The sequence below is a fragment of the Notothenia coriiceps genome, unplaced genomic scaffold (assembly GCF_000735185.1).
Source record: "Notothenia coriiceps isolate Sejong01 unplaced genomic scaffold, NC01 NC01_scaffold00001470, whole genome shotgun sequence".
NCBI lineage: Eukaryota > Metazoa > Chordata > Actinopteri > Perciformes > Nototheniidae > Notothenia > Notothenia coriiceps.
This window is the reverse complement of record NW_011334171.1, coordinates 437,525-454,756: the sequence shown is the minus strand read 5'-3', so window position 1 is coordinate 454,756 and position 17,232 is coordinate 437,525. Positions and strand designations below refer to the sequence as shown.

Below are 17,232 nucleotides of genomic sequence, written 5' to 3'. Positions count from 1 at the left end.
CCACACACTAGAGGAAAGGGAAACCCCTAAAAATCCTAGTAGTGCCCCTTTAACAGAATATTAAGAGAAGATATAAGAGACGTTCAAGAGAATGTTGCTGCACAAATGAGATCCTTGGATTGCCACATTTTTCTTGCAATCATCACATAGCAGCTCTTTTTACATCGTAACACCGCAGGATTCTATTAACAAGGTGAGGGTTTTAGTGGCATTCTAGGCTGCTGGTGAAGAGCGGCAACTTAGAAAATAAGGCACAACAGAGGAAGAGCTTTCTTAATTCTCACTCAGGCTGATTTTAAAAGGTATTTTGTGCTCCAGTATATCTCTGGTCTCCTGAGTCTAATGCTTTTGACTATGAGGCTCGATATTCATTGGGTGCATTTTCTTCTACTATTCTCAGTATTAGGTGACCAAAGTGACACCATAAATAGTGTCAACTTCAGCGCTTGAATGTCATAACTTCTGCGTGATTAAATCCAGAATGATAACATGTTTGTTTATTCAGGAGATGGCGGTGGTAGTAATTAGGTACTGTTATGGAAAATAAACTCCAGCGTCTGTTCTCACTTTACACCAACTCAGAAAAACTGGATTCTTAAGAGACTGTTTCCAGGCTGTTAAAAATGTTATCTGAAGAATAACTCTGAGAGATTTGAGTTTATATTTTGCCCGTCGACAATTATTATCATTTAAAGTTTAGTTAATTAAATCTAGCATTTAAATGAATCACCCTTTTATACTTCATGAGTAAACCTGTCTGGCTTTAAGTTGTAATTCTTCTACTTTTCTGGAGAATTATTTAGCTATTTGAATTATTTAGCTATTTCCTTGGTTTTCGTCTTTATAGATTTGCCTAGCCTGATATTTATTTATGAAAATGCATTGCATCTCTTTGCTGCCATCAACATTTTCGCCAGCCAGAAGATACAAAAACATGTATTTTTCCTTCTTCTTTACGAACAGTGGGATTTTTTTTTTTTTTAAAGCAGTCATGCCCTTTAAACCAAACATCTGATATTAAATGAGTGAATAAATGCAGTTGCTAATAGAGGTATGGATAAGTAAACATATATATCTATGATACATGGAACAATGGAGAGGTGTGAGGAGAGTGGAGGACAGCAGGAGTCTCCTGCTGTGCTTAAGCTCCATAATTCCTACCAGTGAGTTTGTGGTTACACAATAGCAGCCTTAAGATGCCATGTGGACTATATGCAACTAAATCGAGGGACAGTCTGGACTGATATTATGTTGCTCAGCAGAAATGTTTGCTTTTGCCAACATTTCCACTGCCTGTCCCATCAGTCCTTCCAACATCCTACGTTCAACATGTTGAAGTATAAAAAGATGCATTTTCTTGTTTTTTTGTTTTGTGGATATGATAATACTCTGAAGCTTTTAGTCACAATGAAAGAGTGTTTACACAGCTTGGAGGTTTTGTCAGGGTGGACTATGAAAATACGAGTCTGCTTGATGTGCCCATCTCTCTCGAACATGACAAGCTCATCTTGTTCTGACATGGCCTCCGCTAAAGAGTTTTAAAATGGTGTGAGTGCAGGTTTTGCAATTCAAATGAAATAGAGGCCATTAAAGAATAGCACTCTAAAATAGGCAATACTTAGCCCTGGCTGGAAAAGAGCCCCAGGCAGAGGCAAAAGGTGACAAGGAGGCTCTCTTAAGTCTATCCATCTCTCTGACTCTAATACATGCCTAATACGCTTGACTTGAACTCTAGCGCCATGCAGCATCCGTAAGCGTCGCCATTTAAAAATGCCCAGATCCCCGCAGCAGTTTCAGTGAAGAAAGCCCTCCAGTTTGTAGATGATCTGTTGCCATAGTTACCCGAGCACAGGAACTGAGCACTCGTTACCCTCAAACAGGCAACTGAGCCGAGCCCAAGCCCCTCCTCCTCTTCCTCCCCCTCACTGGGTCCCCTGGCTAGTTCATTAGCATAATGATTCACACCAAACTCCCCTCGAAGGGCCACCATTTGTAGGTTTAAAATCATCAGTGGAGCCCTGTCGTAGTTAAACAAGTTTGTTTTTACTGAGCCCTGTATGTTACATAGATGAAAAAAAACTGGCTCCAGAGGCCATCCCATTGTGAAAGTCTTTACTGTGGCATCGTCCCCTGAGGAATAATCATGTTCTTAATCAGTGTTTGAGTCACAAGATGTTTCTGTGTACGGTCAAAGACTGCATGATGCTGCAAAAGCGGGTGGCTTGGAAGATTTATTATACTAATACCGACTTATGATAAAGCAGCGTTTACTACTTAGCAGATTGTGTGGGCTCTATTTTGGGAGACAGTTCAATTAACTTAACATTTCACAAAAATCAGGCCGCTTAAGAATTAATTGCTTATTAAAATGACTACCCACTTCAGGGTGGGAGCTTGTTTACAGTTTGCTAAGCAGTGGTTCCTGTGTGTCAGCGAATTTAGATGTTTGTGTTTAACAGCTTATTAAAATTCCCGCTTCAACCCAAAAAGACATGCTGTGCAGAGACTCTACACTTTATACATTAGATAGAGACCCCAAGAGAGAGGCCTCTTGCTTAATCAGAGGTCACAAAAATGACACAAAGAATATATGTTGTATACAAAAATACATCACAGTCAAATCAGGTCAAATATGTGTTCTCATCACTGTTGTCTCATGATTGTTTTTCTCTTTTCAGTAATCTGCAACTTCCGGTCATCAACATGTCAGGCCTTAGTCCTGGAGATTGGGGAAACTGTACAGATTTTGGAGAAGAGTGAAGGTAAAAGCAATCCCGCCCAAATGATGGTGTTTGATTGTAAATAACAATCAGATCTGTACTGCAGAGAGATATCATGTGCCTAAAGTATACATGTTCACTCAGGCCTAAGGGTCCTTCTTTCCTAGTATTTTATATGGGACTGACTAACTCTGCATACTAAAGTAAAAACAAATCTAGTCACAGTATTTAAATGTGATTACTTTTAAGTGAAATACATAAATTAAAGCATTCTGTTTTTCTGCGCCAGATCTAAGGTTAATCATAGAAGTAGGCTTTGAAACACCATTCAAACCATCATGTTGTAAAAACTTAATTTCACAGGTCCATATTTCCTAATAAATCTCCTGAGAGAGTCCTGTTAGACACTTTTCTGCTTACAGTATGTTATGGAAAATAGAGTCTAGTAAAGCAGTTATTATAAGCAGTTATTGATTTCCAGATCTTGACCTAAAAATAAACTGCACCATCACACCAAAAGAAGGATTCACTGAAGCTAACACAAAATAAAATCCTAACAGGGCGGATTTTATGTAACTTTTTTGGGAAATTATGATATAACTTTTTGTTCAATACAGCCCTATACCTGGTGGTCCACCATACTAACTGCTAAATTGGCTTACAGAACTGATTTCACGGATTTCTTTACCATTTCATGACCAATAAAATGACAAAGCAGTCAATATAACAGTTAGTATAATTATTTTATTTTAAGCAAGTAAGTTAGCTAGCAAAAAACGGTAATGAATTACATTCGGATTAACATATCAAGTACAAGTTCAATGAAGGTAAAAAGTAATGTCACATCTTTCTTTACAATGTGTTTCATTGTGATGTAGCAAGGTTTTCTAATGTGAATTTTGCTCTTCCTTTAGGATGGTACAGAGGCTTTTCCACCAAGAAGCCTTCTATCAAGGTAATTATAACAGAATCCAAAAATGACTGGTTGGAGATTGGGTTAGTTCCTGCAGGCTACTTACAGTTCTCAGCATTTTGAATATGTGAGCAAATGAATCTCATCAACACTGGCATACTTGAAGTACAGAATCAAAATACAAAGATCTATTTGGACTTAAGACACAACCTTGTACTGTAGTGCAGCAAACTGAATAAGTTGTTGGAAAGCCAGTAATCATAGTAAAGTTAACACATATTTAAATAAACACAGTAAGAATCGCCAACTGGTCTCTTTGTAATACAGAGTTGTCTCCACGTGAAGCTTTTATTTGATAGAGACCAATGCGTTTTTGTGAATGATAATGTGACATGAGAGATGTGCATCCCAAAAATAACTTTGTCTAGACAACAAAGACATTAATGACTGATTAACTTATTGAATGGAGCTTTGTTTGACAAAAATAGAAATCTCCTGACCTGTTTTTCAAAACAGGTCAGGAGATTTCTGTGTCTATAAACATTTTTAACCAAGATGTTCTGACTTCATATCATAAAAACACTACGACTAATTGGAGGGCCGTCTACACACGGCAAATACAGAGACAAGAAAATATACAATTAATCCAACCTTGGTTTGAGGCCACCTCTATCATTTATTTTATTTTTGTACAATGGCAATTTACAGAATAGCATCCCAGAATAGCACCATGGAGCCACCACTCTGTGTGCTGTATTACCACTCTGCTGTTTTCTCTCCTGTGCAGAATTGTCTAAAACATCTCAATTTGGTTTTCCTTTCAGCCAGCAGATGGTGCAATTAGTGATCTAAAAGCATATTTTCAAGCAAAAAAAAAGCAATTGAAAAATACATAAAAATAAAACTCGGTTTTAATCCATAACATGAAATACACTGTTTTCTTCAGTGTTTCCTGCAGGAGAGAAGCAGCACACACTTATTGTGGTGTTATATTTTTGATCAAGGCAGAAATAAAGTTAAGATGGAGGGTAGAACAGAGAGATTGAATCCACTTCACAGTCGGCATCATTATGATAAATCCTACTCAGTAAGTAAAGAGCATAGGTGAAGACTAATACAGCCCCATCACTGCCTAAAGAGATCAATACGCTGCACTGCAATAAGTGGTTATTATATACGACTGACACATCCGCTTCTTATAGGATTGATTCTTCCGTAAAAACTGTTTATGACAGACTCCATCCTTGACAACCTGTAACAGAGCCCAATAGCCATTACACAAGCAGTCGTATTATCAGTAACAAAAATACCAGATGTATTATAAAAAAAACACAAGAGCAGCAGGTCATCTGTTGCCATTTCGTATGTGTACTTTTAAAATAAAATGTCAGAAGCTGAAGTGTTATGTGATGCTGCTGTAATGTTTTAAAAGAAGCACAAAAGCTGTCCAGTCCTGGTAAATGTAGGTGTTAGTGGCTTCATGCTGTCCTTCCCTACTCTCATCAGCTATTTACAGTTCTTACTAACACCCCTCCATTTTGTTATGTACTCTACTGCCCACTTTCAATCGCCCCCATGCTCTCTCTATGCTGAGAGGAATTAGTTTGGCTCACTGTGGCCAATTCTTCACATCTGGCAGATTAGAATAAGAAAGATGAACTGCAAGGGTGGCACCACTCAGTCTCTCATGCCCTTCCCCTGCTAAGCCAAGCCACAAAAGGGCTCATCATCTCTGTGGTGTGTGTGCACGCAGTATCATTTATTCTCTGCATGTCAGCATACAGCATAGCAGAAATGGTCTAAACATATAATGCAAGAGTGAGCTAGCAATTCCTTCAACATATAATGTGTGGCCAGCAGAAGTGTATCTTAACTTGAAGGCATTGTACCACAGACAACACAATACTGTACACGTTGGTTACATGTTGCAGGAGAATTAAGAACGTGATCCTGTCACACTCGGTAACATCTCTGCTCCCTCCTCTCTGTCCACAGGGGATTTTCCCAGTCAGCTATGTCCACTTGAAGAAATCCACAGTGACCAACAGAGGGTAAGTCGTTTGATGTTTTAGTTGAGCTTGCACAGCGTCATAATTAGAGATGCGCTTATCTAACTTATTTTGATGGATGTACCCCGCCGCCATACAGGCACCAACATACGATAAAGAAAGACTGAGTAGCAAATAAAAGTCTGTGCATTCACTAGTGTGCTCCGGTGAAGGTTGCAGATGTCAATACATATATTTGGTAATGTTGGAAAGATCTATATACTCACCAATACTAATTTGTTGTTACATAAACACATTATTGACATACTGTGGCACTGGCAGTGTCAACACAATCCAACATGCAAAGCTACGAGTAAACAAAACATGCTTTTGAATCTGAAATACATGCAGAGACGGACTAGTTAGACTAGTTTTGGGTGGGCAGTTTGATAATAAAGCAATCCCTTCAATATGATAGATTGTATTTGGCCCTTTGTATTTGTATTTGAGTTGGTTTGACGGGAATTAAAGGGATAATATCAGTGTATTGAAATGAAAGGTAATTAATCATTTTTACCAGTCTCTTCCACTTATTTTGTTTAACATTTAATAATACCTAATGTACTTCATCATGGCAAACTGTAATCTCACAATGTTAAAGTAAACACAACATAATAGAATATTTTATCCATGTCACCAACCCCTACAACCATACTTGTCAACCCTCCCGTTTTCGCGGGAGACTCCCGATTTCATTGCCCTCTCCCGGTTTCCTCCCGGGGTCATATTTCTCCCGATTTCTGACAAAATCAGATTTACTCAGGACTGTTTCCGCTCGGACTTTAATACAGCTACACCATTGTTTGGTTTCCATGGTAACACGTCTCTTTAATAGCGCGCAACTGAAAGTCTGACAGGGTGAGGCAGATAGTCACAGAAAACAGAACAAGAATCGACAACTGCTCTACTCACTCCTTACCTGCCCACTACTCACTCCTTTCCTGCCCACACATATGCTCCATCAAGGATGGTGCTACAGGCCGCAAGGCATTGCACTTAGAACTACAATAAGCATGTTAATATTAATCTAACAGCTCCAGCGATAAACTAACCCCCCCCCCATTTTGCATTTTGAAATGCTCCCGATTTCTGAGGTCTCAAGGTTGGCAAGTATGCCTACAACCAGTGTCGGTCACACTAAGAGTAGAGTGAAGGGAACATCTTTGCACATGCAGGAAACATTTCATCATATTTGAATTGGTTTATTATTGAGTAGACACATAAACAAAACTAAAATAGCTTGTTGAATTTATTGCAGCACATAGCATTTTATGTAGGAGGGAAGTGCAGCTCAAAATACTGAAGACAACATCAGCAGTGGTTTCTCTACAGATCCGTATCTAACATTGACACATAGAGGAAGGATGATATTAGCAATGCTATCTGTTTGTTCTGTACTAGTCAGGAGCTCGTATCAATCATTACACAGGGAGTATGATGCAGATACATCAATGTGTTCATCTATAAGACAACTTTCATTGGACAGTCGTTAACATGTATGCATGCTCTCTCGCACACGCATGCACACAAATGCACACACAGTGGAGGTCATCCAAAGTTCCCGTCGCAAAGCCGGCCCCTGATGTATCGGCTAGAATAAAAGTGATGACAAAACATGCGGCAGATCTCTTTCTCAGTCTGAACTGATGGAGGTTTAACCCTGCAGACTGGGAGCTGTGGCTCAGTGTGGACTGGGAGTTTGCTGTTACATCTCCCAGTTGAGCTTCCACATAGCAGCAGGATTGTTGTTTCCACTCAAACAATTAAAAGTGCACACTTGGAAATCCACATTATTATACCTCCTCGCTCCAGGAGTTGCACTTTGGGAAATGTGCTTTGCTGTCTCATGGAGTTAATGAGGTGACACACCTTCTGCATATCTGTGGTTCTCCCAGAGTGTTCGTGCCACAGACAATAACCCTGAGTCATGGTGTAATGGATGGAGACGCTTCCCTTGTTGCAAGAATCAATGATACAGTATTAAAGATAATTCTTTCAGAACAGGCCGGAGCTTAGTGAGCAAAGTTTCACTAGAGAATTAACCTTGGTTTAGTGTTTCTCTGAGTGTGGTCGCACAGGAAGGATGTGTGTTGTGTTTTTTACTGAAGTGCTCTACCTCTCCTGCAGCCAGGGAACATATTCTTACTCTTCATAAGATTACTCACTTTTTTCATTTCATTGCTGTTACTAATTTAAGAGCTGGCCTCAAGCTGTGGCATTAATGCCTGCGGTATTATGTCAGTTTTGAGCAGGCGGAAATTACAACATGTTAGTTGTTTAACATATAAGAAGTAATCAGTTACTTGTCCTCTACTAACGTTACTCAGCTCAGCATTAGCTATCTGCTCAATTAATCCGGCGACTTTGCATCACTGCCGAACAACTGTCTGTATCGTTGTGCACGCTCACATTCATCTACATGTTTCTCTTTTGCTGCAGGCTGTGTGAGACGGTGGTGCCCCTGGAGGACCCCATCATCACAGAAACCACCTCCACACTGCAGGAATGGGGGGTCTTGTGGAAGCAGCTCTATGTGGTCAGTAGCACTATATTACAATACATCGCCGTCATCTTGAAACAAAACACCAAGCAATACATGTGAGACTAAATCTAACACATTTGCAAGAGAGTTGGAACAAAAAGATATTGCATCTATCGTTGTTTCATTTCCATCCTCCGTAGGGGTTTTGGTGGAATAATCTTTTCCAGTATGTTTTATTCTTCCCTGCACTTAATTAAACACCTGTATAACCATCAACTATAGTGAATAACCCAAAGAGATACAGTGCTAACATACAGTGAAAGCCCCTTTAGATATTTTTCCATTAGCATGTCGTTCTGACTGCCAGCCTACATTTTCATATACTATCTCTGTAGGAACAGAAATGGTGGCCACAGATAATGGCCTGCAGACCTGTCGCATGCAATTTCATGCTGTGTCATTCAGCCATTGATTGATTTAAGCCTCCCTCTCGTAGTTTGTGCATCATCTTAAGATCCAGCTCTGCTCGCCACCTTCAGTCAGCCTTTACTTTCCCGGGCAAAAGTGATTACTGGAAAACCTAAAGCATTCTTAATCCTGCTATGTGTCGAGGGGGCAGGCAGAAGTGGTTGGTAGGGTTTGGAGTTTGGAGCTGAGTAGATACATTGCGGAGCTGGCAGCGAGTTTTTACATAACCTCTCACTGAGGACTGCTCATGCTCTGAGCAACTAAGGAGCCGGAGGCGCTGGTGTAGTGATGTAACTTTCTCTGAAGCCCGACTAATGCGAAGCGCTGATTTAACAGAACCCGCTTTGGTGCTCACCCCCTGTGTGATATGGGCCATGTTGCCACAGTTGCATCCATAATAATAGGATGTAGCATTGGCTAAATGTTGTTACATTTCACCTTATTGTTGCCAATTACAATTCATGGGATTACTTCAGGGAGCAATGGCCTAAGCATAACTGTGTATCTGTTTTAATGTACGTAATTAGCCCCGCAGAATAGACACCCGAAAGGGCTCATCAACCCTGAAAAAAATCTTTGTTTTCCAGCAGCCTTTGAGAACATGCAGGGCTTATCCTCATTAAATTTACATCGGCAATGTGGTGCCGCTTAATCTTTGTATTTATGTAAACAAACCTGGGTGGTAATGTGGACTTGTCGTGCCATTACGGAGAACACAAAATCACAAAATGCCTGAATTAAAAGGGTTGTCCTTAGTTTACGACAAATAGTGATGAAAGTCATTACCGTGAGGAGGTCAAAGCAAGGGGAATAAAAAAATTTGTTTCGTTAGCAGTGCGACTTAAATGTCAGAAGCATCACACATTTGTTCTCCTAACTGCACAGGCTGGCAAGGAGTGGTTAGAACATGATTTGTGTCTTGATCCTACTTTGACTGAATAATAAATCATCAGAGTCTGATATCAGAGAACAATCTGCTAGTAACCTCTTGTTTTCTCTCAGTGTCCAGCGCTGTAGTTAAAGAGGGCAATTAATAATCTCTACATAAATGCTGCAGCAGAAGAAGATCACATATCCTAACCAAGCCTTTTTTTGGATGCTCCAACAGAAACACAAGGTGGATCTATTCCATAAGCTGCGTCATGTGATGAATGAGCTCATCGACCTGCGCCGGCAGCTGATCCAGGGTCACCTCGCCCAGGATCAGACTCGTGAGATCAAGCGGCACATCACTGTACGACTCGACTGGGGCAATGAGTGAGTGACTCTTGTACTGAATTGTATTAACATTGGCTGCACAAGGAATACAGTATTTCCTTGGCACTGGAGAGATCTACAACACTGGATGAGTGGGTGCGGGATAACATCCTCTATGATGTAATTTTATGGTCATTTAGCAGATGAGTGAATCTCAAGCGGCTTAAAGTCAATGCACATCCCCCTGGAGGAACTGTAAAGACATATTCCCACTGTTGCCAGTTTAAAACTCCATCCAACTCAACTGTGACAGGCATCCATAACAGATCAAACATATGAGGGCTCCCTCTCAGCTGAGAAAGAACTTTATATGAAGTGGCTGTCAGTTTATTATAAAATAATTGCACATACAAGTACACCAATATTTACATGAACTATTATGAGTGTAATGTAAAAAAAACACTCAGAAGTGGAGCCTGAAATTCCCTGTATTCTGTTCACCATGCGTGTTGAGGTCACTGCTTCGTATTGCACACTGACCTGAGAGCTGTAGTGATCTAATTTCATGGTTAAAAGATCACAGCAGCCCTGAGTGCATGTTTTGAGGCTGCACGATTTAGTTTGAAATATAAAAGCATGAACTAGAGGTGTAAGGAAACACTTAACCTCTTTAATCCATAGACGCTTTGGTTGGTCTGTTTAATACATAATCGTCTCGGAGTGTTTAAGTAATATTTAAACCTAATAACCCGAAATCTTGTCATCAGTACATGCCTAAACCAAAATTGACTGTTGATAGTGCTGCCATCGCAAAAATAGTTTGAGTGATGATTTAAACTGTAGCTGGTAGTCCTCGAGCAAACTGATACAGATTACTGTTTATATAAGGAGATATGTAAGTGGTTGTAAGTGTAAACGTTTGTGTTATATTATATTATGAGTCTACTAAAAAACCATAATATTAATTTTCTGATGCATTTCTGGAGTTTAAACAGTCTAATTATGATGAGCAAAATAAATGACCTAAAATAAATTAAAGGGGACTATTGTGCTATTTTTTTGGTTCATATTTATGATGTGCCTTTACTGTGAAATGGTTACCTGCCTTAAAGATCAAAGAGTGCTTATTGTTCTCATACTGCCTGTGCTGCAGCACCTCTTTTCACCCTCTGTCTGAAACCAGAGCCCAGTCTGCTCTGATTGGTTAGCTGGCCGGCTCTGTTGTGATTGGTCCAACTCTTAGAGAGGTCCCGCCCCTTATCACAAACAATGTGTTGGAGTGCTAGCCAAAAGAAGCACGAGTGTTACATAGTGGTGTCACTATGTTACAGAAGTAAACAAGGAGTCAAATCGTAGGCGTGGGAGAGAAACTCCCTCTGGAAGGAACATAGGGGATTTGAACCTTTGCAGACCATTCCCACACACTCAAGGAAAGGGAAAACTCCAAAAAGGATTATGGGGCCCCTTTAAATAAAAAGTAGCATTTGATAGAAATCATTATTTTTAAACTAAGTACAATACCTTAGTGAATGTTAGAAGGCATGTTTATATAGTGTCATATTAAGATTTGATTAGGCTAGATTAAGTGACACCTTTTGACTATTCATATTATCTTTAAAAGCTGAAGTGAAAAAACCTCCAGGAGTGTATTTGAAGAGCTTAACATGTAATATATTTTAACTTGAAGTTGTAATATGAGACTGTTTTGATTCTGCCTGCATTTTGTCATACACCTCTTATCCCTCTTTCTCCAGGCACCTCGGCTTAGACCTTGTTCCCAGAAAAGAGTTTGAAATGGTGGATCAGGATCAGATCAGCATATCAGAGCTACACAAACTGGTATGTACAGTAGGGTGGGAATATTTTTCAGCCAGTGCATGCTGTACAATTTCACCACATTAATTATTGAAAATAATAAATTAAAAAAGTAAACGTGCACTCTATGAAGGATATAAGAGAAATGAAAAGCAATTTTGCAGCATTCATAATCTACTTAAAATTCTGTAAAACTGTATTGTAATGTCTCAAATGATGCCTACTATGAGATTTTTTGGTGGCTTTTTTTCCTGCTCATGAGGTTTTACATACAGGAATGTGTGGTTGGATGTGTATGGATGTGTGAATGTACCGATTATCAAATCATCCATAAGAAGGTGACTCACGAGAGGGAGTGCGATTCAGCTGCCTCATGTGACCTGTTCTTTAAGCTTATCTTATCGCCATATTGAGTGTGTCCCTTTTCTTGCATGCACGTGACTCTCACATGCGGGATTGCCAGCTAGCAATGCAGACATAATGCAAAGAGACAGTCCTAGGTGAGGCTCCGGGAAAATAAATACAAATGAATCTTTTAGCCTTTATTTTAAAAATAAGATACATATTTTACTCTTGCTTTAATCCGCCAACTAGACTTGAGACACATTTCCGTGAATAAATTATGCCTGAAATGTATTTTTTCTTCACTGACCTGGGACTTTTAAACGTATACACTCACACACACACACACACACACACACACACACACACACACACACACACACACACACACACACACGTACACGTACACACACAGAGAGAGAGAGGAGACCAACTGAAGCAGGTACTATTTTAGAAATATGCGATTACATCACCGATGTTATGAAACCTAATGTAATACTGCTGGAGACTGCTGTCCAGGAGGGAGATCCTTTCTGGTCACAAGTGGAAGCTCCATATGCTGATCAAAACTCTCTCCAAATGCCCCGCAGCCTCACATTATCCCATTGCCATGTTTCTCAGCTCTGCACGCAGATTGTTTGTGCACTAAATGCTTTGTCCAGTAACAAAAGCTCTCTCTCTCTTGCCAAAAAGCATCCTGACTCTGTCGATGAAAGTGAGCTTGTTTTTGGCAGGGCGCACGGCCTTGGCACTTCTTCAGGTAGGGGAGTAGAGGAGTTCTTTCAGGCTGCTGAGCAAAGAGGTGTGTGTGGGCGATACTGGCTTTGTCCTCTCCTCTCCCACACGCTCATGTTTTGCCTCATGTGGGCTTCTTTTTGCGCTGCAGGAGCAGTAGTATAGCCCCTCGGCTACGTACGTAGGTGCAAATTGTCAAATATGAAGCATCGACAGAGGCAACCCACAGGTAGTGTGTGTCTGAAGCTGCTTAAGGTAAATAAGTGCAATGCTGTGTGGAATGAGTAAAGAATGGACCGACTGATCTAACATCTTTCCTTTGAACTTTGCTCTTTTTCAGCATATATCCAGCAGACACTGTGGTCAGCAAAGCACAACCCAGGTATAGTCCTTTCAAAGATGTGTGTTTTCAAAATCATCAGAACCCTTCATGATGTGTCAGTCCCTTCATCTCTTAATATTTACTTCTGTCTGTACACTCTGTACCAGGTCAGTGTTCAAAAGCCGGGGCACTCTGGCTCTCTCACATTAAGACCTGTGGCTCTAGCAATGTCTTTCTTTGCATTGAGGATAAGAAGCTTGCAGGGACAAAAGCCCTTGATATATAAATTACAAGGTTTCATTGCCATGCTGCACAAGAACCTCACACTTATGCTGCCAGAGTGTGAGAGTTGATTCCCACTGGGATCACATATGCTACATAACAAGATGTATGAACAAATGGTGCTTTAAGGCACTTATGTTTGTCCAGTACATTTCATTTGTGGAAACCAAGGACTTGTTGCATATGGACTCCATACATTTAAGGAATGTAGCATTTCTAAAATGCAATTTCTCTCTAAGCTTTTTGTATGTAGTCCCCCGTGAACCCCATAAAGGCTAAAATTAAGCTCATGTTTACTTAGTGAAGGCCTTAAAAGCAGAATTGTCTGTTTATTAAATATGAAGCTACCATATGATATGCATAATTCACAATAGTTTTCATACATCCTATAAATAGAGAAGTTTACATCACAGTAAGGCAACCCCCTGCAGCCCCGCACAACAAAAACAGACCCACCACAGCTGCAGTTTCCATCATTCATTCATCATTTCTTGTAACTAAAGTCTACTGTAAATAGCATGTACATGTGACAGGATGAAGTACACTGTAGGGCATATATTCATGAATTATTCACCTCTTACAGTACCCCCATTGATCTGCTAAATAGGCATATCCATTAACTGAGTGGCAGGTACTCGGCCTCAATCGCAGTGAGGAGCAGCCTTTTTAGCGGTCACTTTTTTCTTTGTTCCCAGGGTGACAGCACGAGACAACGCCATGGTGACGGTTGCCGTGTCCCTGTGTCACACCACCTCTTCATCAACCTGAAGAGCTTTACCTACAACAGTATCAGCGAGGATGCAGACGTCTTCTTCTCTCTGTATGATACTCGGGAGGCCAAACAGATCAGGTATGCGGGGGGGGGGGGAATGTCAGTGCACTCATAACCAAATGATCCCCCGATGCAAACTGCACTCACATATGTCCACACACTATGTCTGACCAGCAGATTGACTGAGGCCTTCTGTGGTTGACACTCTGAACCTGTGAACTGGCTTTTTTTGCAGTGAGAAGTTCATGGTGAAACTGAACAAAAATGGAGGACCAAAGAATCCAGAGAAGGTTGACCGTCTGTGTGCTCTCTTCACGGTAACATATGTTCCCTTCAAGTCTTCAATATAAATATTGTATACTTCAAATACTTAAGGGACATTTTTCATCCCATTTCTCGTTAGGACCTAAGCAGTAAAGACTTGAAGAGAGATCTGTACATTGTTGCACATGTCATAAGAACTGGTAAATATGGCACAGTGTTTAATAATAAAACAAATTGGTTTATCAATGCTTATGTTTTAGCGCATCCCTCTCCTTTCTGTTTTCAGGTCGAATGCTGCTGAACGACTCAAAGAAAGGCCCCCCGCATGTGCAGTACAGACGACCTTATGGCTGCGCAGTTCTTGCCATGAGTGACGTTTTCCACACGATCACAGACCTCAAAGAGGAGAAGGACTTTGTGCTCAAAGTTTACACGTGAGTTAAACCTGAGCTCTTCTTCATTATACCGTCGCCCTAAAAACTAATTTCTCTGGCATTTAAATCGTGAAACTGAATATTATTTGTATACAGATGTCAGTTTAACTGCTTAGTAGAAGTTGCGTGGCTTCTGTTCTTTTGGAAATAGAGTTAAAGAGTCTACGCAGTGAGGCGGGAAATGTGACTGTTCTGCAAATGCCGTGCATGACAACCTAGTGCTCCAGTGTTGATGCCTGGTGTGTTTTGACCAGAATGATAATGAAGTGTCCTCTGGAAAATCAATAGCTGCTCACCCTGGGCCCGAGATAGGGCACTTGGCGTGTTGTGAATCTGGCTGCTTCTGTTAGGCTTCGCCACAGAGAGCCTCTCCTGTACGCCGGCCAACCCAGAGAAGGAGGGAGACACAGAGAAGGAGAGGGGAAGAGATCGGGGGAGATGACACTTAGATAATTGAGCAAAGTTAGAGGACAAAGAAAAAAAACAACACCAAGCTCAGCACTTTCTCTTGTCAGTCAACAGCTAGGATGTCTTCTTGTGTCTGCAGTGTCCTCCCTAGCGTCCGCTCGGGGTCAGAGGTCATTCATCCGCTCTGCCATCCTGTTGTGTGCGACATTTTTCTCATGTTGTATTTTCCAGGATAACTTTACAGCTCAGTGTGAAATAAAGATTTTTTAGAATAGAAAGCTGTCGTTTATATTGGATTCCTCTGCCTAGGCGAAGAGCTCTTCCCTTTAAAAAGAAAGCAGTGATTCAGTGCTGAGCTGTCTCCAAACTGTCGGCTCCTATAATGCTCCAGTCTGTGCATTTCCCCATGCCATCCCAGGGGCCTACAGGCCCACAGTAATGAAAAAGGCTGGTAGAGAGCTGGCTGTCAGGTTTGCTTAGTGAGCTGTGCATTTGGGCTAATGTGCTGCTTGATAGCACCTCCCCCTGCTGCTACCTTTTCTCCAGGAGGAAATCGGCTCTGGGACACATGCTGTTCATGTAGTCCCCATGCACACAGTCCCAAACCCTCCATCTGGACCCACTAATGGGTGCGTTGTTAACAGCCCCACCCAACTGTCTCTCTCTACAGATGTAACAATGAGAACGAGTGGCACCAGATACAGGAGAACATCATCCGCAAGTCCAACACCAAGTACTCCGCTCCCAGCACCAACTATGGTAAATATGACGTCTATACTGATCTGGGGCCTCATGTATAACGCTGCGCGTAGGATTGACGTGGGAAGGTTGCTTACGTAGTATAAATTCGAAAAATAGGTCCATACATTGTCCGCCACTTTCCGATTCACCAAACATTGCGTACCGGCGAGGAAAGTGCATATGGCACTTCCTACGCCTGTTTCCCTTTTTATAAATCACAACCGACTCGAAATGCGGTGCAGCTTTTGCGGGCTTCACGGAACGCCCATGTTTGCCTATAAATAGTCAAAGAAACGCCCTTTCATTCATTCATTTTGACTGACTGCATGGAGAAGATCGCAGGAAATGACGGCAGCTAAAAAAACCATCTCACACCGTGTCAGATTTTGGTTATTTTGGGGAGGTCGAGATAAATCATATTGTTTGGTGGATGCAGTTTGAACCAGCGTAGCAGCATGGAGGTCGGATCGTCACCAAAATAAATAAGTGGTCCGAAAAAGGTTAATGACAAAAATAATACACATAGCCTTCCTCAGGCAGTGTGTTTGTACCGGGGACAGGAGACACCCCCCTTGATGAGAAACTGTAAGAAATGATCGGGGGATCCCTCCGGAGTGGAGTCATGACGACTGGATCTGAATTATGTTTTTGTATTTGGCGGTTTGTGTCCCAGCTGTCGATCAGCTGTGCGCAGCGACTCCACTGCAGCCTGTGCATCTCAACCCCCCCCTCTGCAGCAACTCTATATCCACCAGTTAAAGGAAATACAACTAATGTGTTGTGTTATATTAGCTGTACAATTTACCACATATGGTGTTCTTAGTTTCCATACCTCCTGTGTTTTACGAGCGACTTATCAAGTCTTGGCAAACGGCATAAAACATGATTAAACATGATAGTATATAAAACCATGCTCGTATCTACAACCTATACAAATGCAAAACGGCGTCAGTTTAGACGTAATTCTGTCTTCCTGCTTACCGCATCATTTATGAGAAAACATTTCATAACATTAACACAACATATTCGAGGTGGTTTTAAATAACATATCCGTATTTATTTATTTCTCCCAGTTAGAGGCGGAGTTATTTAAGATGGAATCCACTCTTTATTTTCCATTAAGCGGCGTAGAATATCAAACATGGTCCAGTCCATGAGAGTCAAAGTTAGGAGTGCCTTGCTAGCCTAGCTTGGCAACCTGAAAATACTCGGTGTTACACTAAAACAAGGTCCGTGTAGAATGTAACCCCAAAAGTGGAATTATGGCTTAACTAGAGTCACCACACAAG

The 17,232-nt window shown here is 41.1% G+C and overlaps 1 protein-coding gene across 1 annotated transcript in view; it reads left to right on the top strand.

The window, feature by feature from the left end:
• LOC104962198 (dedicator of cytokinesis protein 3-like) overlaps positions 1–16,002 on the top strand; it is a 27,664-nt gene extending 11,662 nt beyond the window's left edge. Inside the window, exons 2-13 of the mRNA XM_010790608.1 lie at positions 2,679–2,762; positions 3,635–3,675; positions 5,629–5,684; positions 8,121–8,217; positions 9,740–9,888; positions 11,583–11,667; positions 13,061–13,102; positions 14,020–14,174; positions 14,332–14,413; positions 14,500–14,560; positions 14,647–14,794; positions 15,873–16,002. Of these exons, the coding sequence (XP_010788910.1) occupies positions 2,679–2,762; positions 3,635–3,675; positions 5,629–5,684; positions 8,121–8,217; positions 9,740–9,888; positions 11,583–11,667; positions 13,061–13,102; positions 14,020–14,174; positions 14,332–14,413; positions 14,500–14,560; positions 14,647–14,794; positions 15,873–16,002 (1,130 nt within the window). The remainder of the gene's footprint in view (positions 1–2,678; positions 2,763–3,634; positions 3,676–5,628; positions 5,685–8,120; positions 8,218–9,739; positions 9,889–11,582; positions 11,668–13,060; positions 13,103–14,019; positions 14,175–14,331; positions 14,414–14,499; positions 14,561–14,646; positions 14,795–15,872) is intronic.
• The last annotated feature ends 1,230 nt before the right edge of the window (positions 16,003–17,232 follow it).